This window comes from Thrips palmi, unplaced genomic scaffold, assembly GCF_012932325.1.
Source record: "Thrips palmi isolate BJ-2018 unplaced genomic scaffold, TpBJ-2018v1 HiC_scaffold_15, whole genome shotgun sequence".
NCBI lineage: Eukaryota > Metazoa > Arthropoda > Insecta > Thysanoptera > Thripidae > Thrips > Thrips palmi.
The window spans coordinates 1,466,585-1,475,719 of NW_023144624.1; the positions used below are offsets into that span (position 1 = coordinate 1,466,585).

General features: G+C 63.2%; 1 protein-coding gene across 1 annotated transcript; it reads left to right on the plus strand.

Moving 5' to 3' along the window:
- Positions 1-2,308: 2,308 nt before the first annotated feature.
- LOC117641764 lies at positions 2,309-8,993 on the plus strand. The gene is made up of 3 exons (XM_034379363.1): positions 2,309-2,610; positions 6,432-7,193; positions 7,307-8,993. Exons 1-3 carry the CDS (start codon positions 2,509-2,511, stop codon positions 8,354-8,356), a joined length of 1,914 nt encoding a protein of 637 aa, XP_034235254.1. The 5' UTR covers positions 2,309-2,508; the 3' UTR covers positions 8,357-8,993.
- The last annotated feature ends 142 nt before the right edge of the window (positions 8,994-9,135 follow it).

Here is a 9,135-nt window from a genome sequence, read left to right on the forward strand (position 1 = left end):
TGCGACGCGGGGCGACGCGGGGCGACGCGCTCTCTCTCGCACTCAATCGCGAACGGCTAATGGCTTTCCCAGCCACTGCCCGCCAGACTGCCAGCCACCCGCAGTCGCGAGGCGAGGCGGCGACCCGCATGCTGGAGTCGCGTCGCCCCAGTCCTGTCCTACAAGGCGCGCATGGCCGGAGGAAAAAATAAAAAGGACGGCGCTGGTATTTGAACCCGCGCCGTGCCGCAGAGCGAGGAGCTCTCAGCCTGGCGCAGCGCGCAGCCTGGTTTCCCCGCGCGGTCTTTTCGCCCTTTCGCCTCGCGGTGCCTCGCGCTCCCTCGCGGCCTCACGGAGTCGTGCCGGCCGCGGCCAGGGGCCCAGGCCGCCCAGGCCCAGCCCCAGCCAGTCTCACCCACACGATCACGCCGCCAAAGTGGCCCAGATCGACCGGAAACGGGAGGAAGAAAGGAAAAAAGGGGGGAAAAGGAGAAGAGGCAAACGGAACCGGAAAGAAAGAGCTCGCCGATGTGCTCGGCCGTCGTCGTGATCGCCGTGCGAATGGATGGAAGTGCTTCCTCTTCTTCAGGCGTCGCGTCTAATTGTTGTGGATGGCTCCAGCGCGCCACCGCCTCGGCGCCTCGGCATGCTCGAGCACCGCGATGACGGGGGCACCACAAAAAGAGTCTCGGATCCGCACGGTCTGGTGGCACGCAGCCCTCGCCGTTGTGCCCTTGGCTGCGCCCCGTTTCTATCTTTGCACGAGTTCGACGCGAGACTGCGGCAAATCCTTTTCATCATTTTCCGTCCGAAGTTTCCTGGTTGTGTTGGCAGGGGCGTTGCTGCCCGCCCCGCTCCACACAGTGTCCACACAGTGTCCACACAGTGTCCGCACGGCGCACTCATCCCTCCCCGACGGCATCGCGATGGCCCAGCCGTGAAGATGGAACGGGCGCGTATTTCCATTTTGTACTTGGTTGGGCAAACGGGGCGGGCCTTTGGGCGGGCCAGGTTGTCTCGCGGCCGCTCCGCCTTGGCGCGCGTGCGGGCCAATCAAAGCGTCGCCCTGCGTCGCCCTGCGCCGCCCCACCCAGCACGGAATGGCTCCAGACAAGCTGACGACCGCGGAACCGCCACCGCGTTTCCGCCCGCCGCGCTGGTGGCGCTGGTGCAAGAGTCGCGGCCGAGTGGCCGGTGGCGCGTCACCGGCACGGCGGCACCAGAGCCCTCTGCGAAACACGCGAATACCAAAGTAGTTCGGTAGCCGCTTTTTTCCCCCTCGCTGTTTTTCCTGCGCCAATTCGCACAACACAACGCCTTGGCGTCCCGTTCGTCGGAGACTGGCGGGCCAATAGCTTTGGATCGGCACCGCGGCGGCGCCGTGTCACGACCTTATACGGCGCGTCGCGGGGCGGGGCGGGGCGGGGCGGGGCGGGGCGGGGCGGGGCGGCGGGCCGTCCACTTAAGTTTTGACGCCTATCACGGGACCGCGACCAGGCTGCGCCAGGCTGGGCTAGGCGGGCCAGGCCAGGCTACACTGCCAAACTGCAGGCCGGCCCGGAATGCCGCCACTCCGCGCCACTCACCGACCGCGACCGGTCCCCGGCGGGTCCCCGGCAGGTCCCCGGACGTCGTGAGACAAACGCGCGCACCAATGGCAGGCACAGGAAAAAAAGGAAATCCTTTATGTAAAAATGACTCATTTCACGACGCTTTGGCGTACTCGGATGTTTTACCGTAGCTGTCGCGGTATTTTCAAGTTCTTTATTTGGTTTGTTTGCTTCCCAAAAAGCTGTGAGGCTGAAAGTGCGTGCCCGCATCCAGGTAGTCGGTGACATTTCGAGTAGAATCGCACCCCTATGGCACCTATGATGGCACCTCCACAGTCAAAAAACAGAAACAGGACGACCGTCACAGAAACCTTCAAGGGTTCTAAGGCCCCGCTCGAGGAGCACTGACTGGGTCGCAGACTTTTTGGCCCAGCCTGCAACCTCGGGCCTGGCTGGGGTCCTTTCCGCGCTCCTCGTATCTGGGCCGCAGTACAGCCGCAGCCGCGGGGAATTCCTTCGGAAAGTCGCTTTGCAGGTAGAAGTAGATTAGAGCGGTGCACAAAATTGTTTAGCACGTAACAGGTAAGCGCGCGTTATCAAGGCGCGCCATGCCCTACCACACACACACACGGCCTGGTACCTGCATGTCTGTGTGTGTGTGTGTGTGTGTGTGTGTGTGTGTGTGTGTGTGTGTGTGTGTGTGTGTGTGACGATAGCGTGCGGGCCTACCCGCAGGTGACGCGTGATAGCGGCCCTGTCGCGTTGCGGTGTGCCGGGTTGCGCCGCGTTGTCCTGTCACTGTGGCGGTGTGGCGGTGTGTGTCAGTGTGCGGCCGTGTCTGGCGGGCGCTACAGGCGGCGGCCCGGACGCTCGAGGTGACAGTGGTGCGACGCGGCTTGTCCTGAGGGTCCTGCACGACGCGAGTCAGGACGAGCAGTGTGTGTGACCGAGACAAGGACAAGGGCAAGGGCGAGACAAGATGAGCCCCGTGCGCCGCCTCGTGGACGACGGCATCCAGGTGGCGCTCAACTACGCCGTCCCCGTGGCCAAGCGGCTGCGGTTCGCCCTGACCGACGCGCAGGTACTGCCCGGCGAGCGAGAGCAGCGTGCGCTTCGTGGAGAGGCCGCGTGCCTGTCGTCACTGTTCGCCCCGCCAGTCGGTGGTCGGTTCGGTTCGGTTCGGTTCGGTTCGGTTCGGGTGGTTCTGGAGGCACCGGCGTCGCTTCCGCGAGGGCCTCGTCCAGCCTCGTCCAGCCATACGGCACCCCATTGCATTGCATCACGGCGGCTCGTTGATGGCTACCGTGCCGTGCCGTGCCGTGCCGTGCCGCACGCGTGCCGCTGCCATCATGCCGGGTGACAATATACGACACGCGTGCAGCTTGCGTCACTTGGGACCGGACCGGACTGGGCCCACCGGTCCGAACGCGTGTCCGGCGCGTCGCTCGCGTGAAATCGGGAAATCGGCGCCGCAGCGCGCGGCTTTCCGCTTTCGGCTTTTCGAACGCCTGGCCCGAGCGACGAAAGCCGAGAGCCGAAAGCCCGGCCGGCGATTCCGGCGCTGTCAGAAAGCCGGCACTCGTGTAAATCTTCTCAGAATGTCAGAAACCTGTCTGAAAAACTGATTAAAAGTCACGCACCTCTGAAAGCCAAAAACACCTCCCATTATTCCGAAGAACTCAAACCATCAGTATCAGAGTAATTTTTCAGAATTTCAGCTTTCAGAAGTGCGCGAATTTTGATCAGGATTTCAGACATGTTTCTGACATTCTGACAAAATTTACACGAGTGGGGCCAGGTGTGCAGGTTCGCGTCGCATACACAGTACGAGTACGTGTCAGTGTGCGAAAAAAAGTGGCCGATTCAAACGAGAGCGCGCACTGTAAGTGAAAAGGCGAAACCTCTCACTTTTTTTTCGAACGCACGGTTTGCCCCGCCGCGTCTCACTTCACTTTTCGACTTACAGTGTACGAATTTATGGGCGAAGTCGAGAAGTCGCACGATCCGCCCGAATGCGTGATCGTGATGCCCACTCGTGTCGTTCGTATTGTTTTTCCTAGTACTTTGCGTGCGAAACGAACGCACGCATTCGTCGTCGCAGGAATCGTTGTGCGGCCGTTGTGCAGTGCGGCCGTGACGCTGAATGAGTTTCTGTCTCCGTCACTCTGCATGCGCCATGCGCCCCCAGGCCCTCGGCCAGGCTGAATCACGCTTCGCGGCGTCGCGGCGTCGCGCGAGGCGGCCGCATGACGCGCCCTTTCGCGGCGGCCGAGGCGGCCCTCCAATTGGCGGACGTCACAGAACTCGAACCAGTGATTCTGTCGCCGCCGCCGCGTCTCGCTCGCACTCAAGGGGCGTCCCTCCGGGGTGCGAGAGAGAGAGAGAGAGAGAGAGAGAGAGAGAGAGAGAGAGAGAGAGAGAGAGAGAGAGAGAGAGAGGCGGCTGCACCGCGTCACCGCAAGAGCACGCCACCGAATTAAAGAGGCCCGCGGGAAACAAAAGGAAGGCAGATTACGGGGGCTTATCGGGCTGGCCGGGCCGGGCGGCGCGGAGCGGAGCGGCGCGGAGCCATCACGGCGGTCATCTCGCGTCGCTTCTCATGCCGCTCCGCCCCGTCCGCCCCGATGCGCCGATTATCGGCTAAACGATCTGCGTTTCCTCCTCCGCCGCGTTCCCGGCAGCAAAGTGCGCCAAAATGCAGGCGGGAGCGAAAAAAGGCTGACGGCGTGGTCTCGGTGCGCCTGGCCCGGCCTGGCCCGGCCTGGCCCGGCCTGGCCTGACGGCTAATAGGCTTTCGTTCGGTGCGGCTAGGACTCTAGGCGCTGAGTGCTTTGATAAGGCTCGGAATCCACACGCCGCGGCGGGGCGGCGCGGGGCGGGGCGGGGCGGGGCGGCGCGGGGCGGGGGGGGCGGGGCGGGGCAAATATTGCAACAGCGACGTGTAGCGGCCGGGGCCGGGCACAGAGGCGCAGCGAGGCGCGAGGCGCAGCCACACTGCCCGCGGGACTCGGTACGCGCAATAATTCCCGCTTTTTCCGGAGTCCCTCTCTACGATTTCGTAGCTCTGTCTCCCTCGCACTCGTGGGGCGTTCCGCCGGTTCCGCGCAGGCTTGTGCGAGTGCGAGAGAGACGGAGCGACGCGAGGCGCTGTTCGGCTCGAACTACACACTGCACGCATGCCTGCGAGTGGCGGGATAACAATTCAATTATTATTGATGCTGGTGAGTGTGTGTGCGTGTGTGGAGGGGCCAGGCAAGGCGGACAGGGGAGCCTTCGAGGGAAAGACACACCACACGCCTCCCATTCCCATTGTGGCTGCCTGCCGGCCTGCCGGCCTGCCGTCCGCGGACTCTTGTCTGTTGCTGCACGCCCATTTGCCTCCCCCGCGACTCCGCGAGCGGCAGCGGCAGCCAGCTGTCCGCGCTGCGCCGCCGTGCGCCGTGGCGCATTGTGCCATGAGAAACATGAATTATGGAGAGGAGAGGGGAGGGGTGATAAAATTCTGAAAGCAATACTTGCGACAGGCAGCATGGCAGCGCGGCGCGAGCCGCAGCGTGCAACACGGACTGGTTGACCCGCGGCGCAGTCATTTGGAAACTTGGAAAGTAATATCAATTAAGGAGTCTAGATTAGGTTATTGCACTCTCGTTGCGGTTTCGACGACACTTGGCGCGTCCGCTGTCAGGCGAACAGAGATTAGAAATGAAGTAAAAACGTAAACTGGTCCCCCGCTCTCTCCCCCGTCCGAGATCCTTGGTCCTGCGCCCACCCAGCCTGCCAGGCTGGCCCACGGTGTCCAAGGCCTCGCACCTCGCGACCAAGTCCATGTCCATCCGCGTCGCTGGCTTGCTGCCTTATAGGGACCGCGGGGACCTCTGCTCGGCGAGGACTCGGCGAAGACGTGGTGGCTGCGCAGCGCTGCGGAGCGCTGCGGAGTGTCTCGGGGCGGTGTGAAAAACTCGGGGGCGGGGTGAAGGACGCGGGGTGACGCGGCGACCACGCGACGAACGCCGCGCCAAAACTGCAAAAAATAAAATCTCTTTTTTTTTTGCACCACGGTGGAAGCTGCTCGATGAGTGTCAATACCGCGCATTGTTAGCGAAGGAAGCTTACGAAAGCCAGGGTGCACACTGATAGCACAGGATTACGCTGCATGACTCGGACGTAAGCAATTCATCGAACGGGCTGCCTGCCGCTTTTTATTGCGTTTCTTCGTCCGTTGCGCCCGTTGCATTTCGGTTCTGCGACCCAACTCGTCGTCTCCACCGTGACAGCAAGGACCCAGTCCGGCACCTCCCTTCGCTTTCGCATGCGTAGCTGGAGTCGCACCCAGCCCGCCGACTCGTTCGGTCTCCCAGCCCATCCCGCCCCAAGGCCCGCCCACTCCCCAGAGAACGGCTACACCGTGTTAGTCTCACCGACAGCACTCGATACTCGATGCGAAAATTACGAGTCGGCCTCCACGTCGGCGACACCCTCTACGCCCACCGGCCCGGGGGCCTCCGCGCCGACAGGCCGACAGGTGGCACTGGTCGGCCGCTGTGTGCTGTCCGTGCTGTCTGGGTGTACGGCCCGCGCCATGCGATGCTGTCGCGATCCTGACGGATGGCTCGCGTCGCGCGTCGCGACGGCGAGGTGCGCTTCAAGCAGCCAGCCGGGCGCTCGGCCCGAAATGGCATACGATCATGTGTGGTCTAGCCCTTAATGGTAATGGTAATGGCGGGTAGGCAGCCGGTTCCGTACCGCACACAGCCGCGCGCCGGGCGGCCTACTCTACAGGCGCTCCGAGGCTCGACTTGTCCAAGCGGGAACACTTGGCACAGTGCAGGCACCCGACTGCTGCCGCGATGGCTCTCCATCTCCACACCCGCCCTGACGGCCCCTCCTCTTCCCCTGTTGCAGGTTGACCGCGAGATGGCCGCCCTGCGCCGCGAGCTGGACGAGAGCCGCGCGGCGCTGAAGCTGCAGACGGCGCGGTGCCGGCAGCTGGTGGCGGCGTACTCGGCCAGGCTCAAGGCGGGCAACGATCTGCGCGACCACCAGCTCGCCCTGGTGCTGCGCGCGCTGGTGGCGCTGGAGGCGCGGCTGCGGCGCGAGCAGAAGGCCATCCGGTCGCAGCTGGCGCAGCGCGACGCCATCATCCACCAGCAGCAGGTGGAGATCTCCCGGTTGCGCGGCGCGCACGCGGCGCCCTCCGCGGCCTTCTCGCCGCCGCACCCCGCGGCCAGGACCGGCGCCGCGCCCTCCACGCCCGCCACGCCCTCGCAGCTCATCGTGGAGAACCACACGTGCGGCCAGGACTCGGCGTGCGTGCAGGCGCACGAGACCGTGGTGGACGCCATGAGCCACCTGAGGCACCAGGAGGCGGCGCTGCGGGTGCTGGAGCTGGTGGGGCCGCCCCCCGGCCCCACTGGCTTCCCCGGCCTCGGCAGCCTCGGCACGGCGACGCGCGGGCCGCCGGCAACCACCGTGCTGCCGCTGCTCAACGGCGAGACGGCCTGCATCGTGGAGCCGCCCGCCGACTTCATCGAGGACAACATGGCGGTCACGCCGCCCCCCGACGTGGTGGCCAGCTACAACGACATGAACAGGGAGTGCCTGGAGCTGGCCAGCATGGCGGCGTCCCTCAGGAGCGCCGACAAGGACAAGGCTGTCTGCTTCCAGGTAACCAGAACATGACGTTGCGATCGTTGGCACGGTATTTCGTTTATGACGTGATTGTTGTGGCTCTTAACCTAACCCAACCTTACGAATTTATACCGTTTGGTGTGTCGCAGGACAACCCCGTGCTGGAGTGCGTCAACCTCATCCTGCTCCGCGACCAGGAGGACTTCCAGGAAGAGCGTCGCGGCCGGCACCGAGAGCGCGGGCCCGAGTCGGCGCGTTTGCGCCGCGGACGCCGCTCCGTGGAGGAGTCACCGCCGCCGCCGCCCTCAAGCGAGCCGCCCTCAAGCGAGCCGCCCGCCTGGTACAACAGCACCGGCAGCGCCGCCAAGGACGTCGCCAGGGAGGCGCCGCGCCGCCCCACGCCGCCCGCGCTGCCGCCCAAGCCACCCCGCCTCGTGGCCCAGCGCCCTACCAGGGCCACCAAGTCACCCACGCCCACCAAAGACGCCAAGGACGACGACCCCAGGACCGTGCCCTCCATCCCCACGACGCCGCCGCCAGCCTCACCCGCACCCTCCAGCCCGACGACAGCCACCGTGGTCTCCGCCACGACCCCCTCCTCGGACCTGGAGGAATCCAGTGACGCGCTCAGGCGGAATTTCGAGGAATTCAACCTGGACGACTGTGACATCGAAGGCCTGGGCGAGACGGACACCCCTGCGGTGGAGACTGAGGCCGACACCAAGGCCGAGGCCAACGGCGACGGCAGGCCGAGGCTCGAGGGCGACGGCGCGGAGAGCCTCAAACTGAATGGCCACGGCCCCGTCCCCGTCCCCGGCCCGGGACACGTCCTGCAGGACGCCCCGGACGCGCTGCCCCTACTGACGGCGCCGGCCGAGGCCCCGTCGCCGCTATCTGCCAGCGCCAACGGCCTCGCCGTCAACCTCGGCCCCGTGCTGGCGGGCACGCTGGCGCAGCAGTTGGCCCAGCTCGCACCCCTCGCCCCCAACTCCCTAGCCAACTACGACACGTTCCTGGAGGCGACGGGGCTGAGCAACAAGTCCATCCTGACGCCCAGCCGCATGCTGAGCAACCACCGCAGCGTGCTCAAGCCCAAGGACGTGAAGCACCGCAGCAGGGTGAAGGCTGGCGAGCGCTGCGCCGGCCCGTCCTGCGCCACCGGCCCCACCGTCAAGTACTGGACGGAGCCCTTCCTGTAGCGCCTCGCCTCATGCTCGCCTCGCGTAGCGTAGCGTAGCGTACCGTAGCGTCGCGGCCTCAGGGCCTCGCTCGCTCGGGGCTTTACCGCGCCGCGACTAACCCCCTTGCTGTCGCTAAATCCCAGACGCAGTGTTAACCATGAAACTTGCTTTAAATTCAATTTGTCGTACATACTAATGTTGTCTGAACCCAAGTGTGACTCAAAATTGAAATGTTAACTTGTTGAACGGCGTCATGATGATGATGAGCCCTAGCGCGTCGAGCTGGTGCACGTTGGGATGCCTATCCCCGAGGCGGGCTGTCGAGTCTCGTAACACACCAAACGAAGATTCCACTTCGAGACAAGGACGGGCGACGCGTCAAGTGCTGTGCCGTGAAAGGTTTATTTTTGTTTTTTGTTCTGTTTGTTTTGTTGATTTTTTTTTTGTGAGGGAAAATTTTTGCTAAAACAATTTTGTTTCTAATTTGTCAGAGTTTGTGGTAAGGTGCTATGTACAAGATGTAATGTTTAGCTTTAGTCTAGTTACTTTCTTATGGACGGCATACCATGTATTTTAGTCACGTCCATGGACATTTGTTTGAATCTTAACTGTAAAAGGATATTAAAAATAAACTTAAAATGTTACTGTTTTTCAATTGCTAGTTTCTTTATTTCTTCCCACAAGTTAACACGTATGTAGCGCGAGCTCAGGTTCCTGACAATAAAATGAACATATTTACTAATGGTTGTTGCAAGCCATTTGCCTTTGACTTGTGCTAGTGACACCTCTGTGCCAAG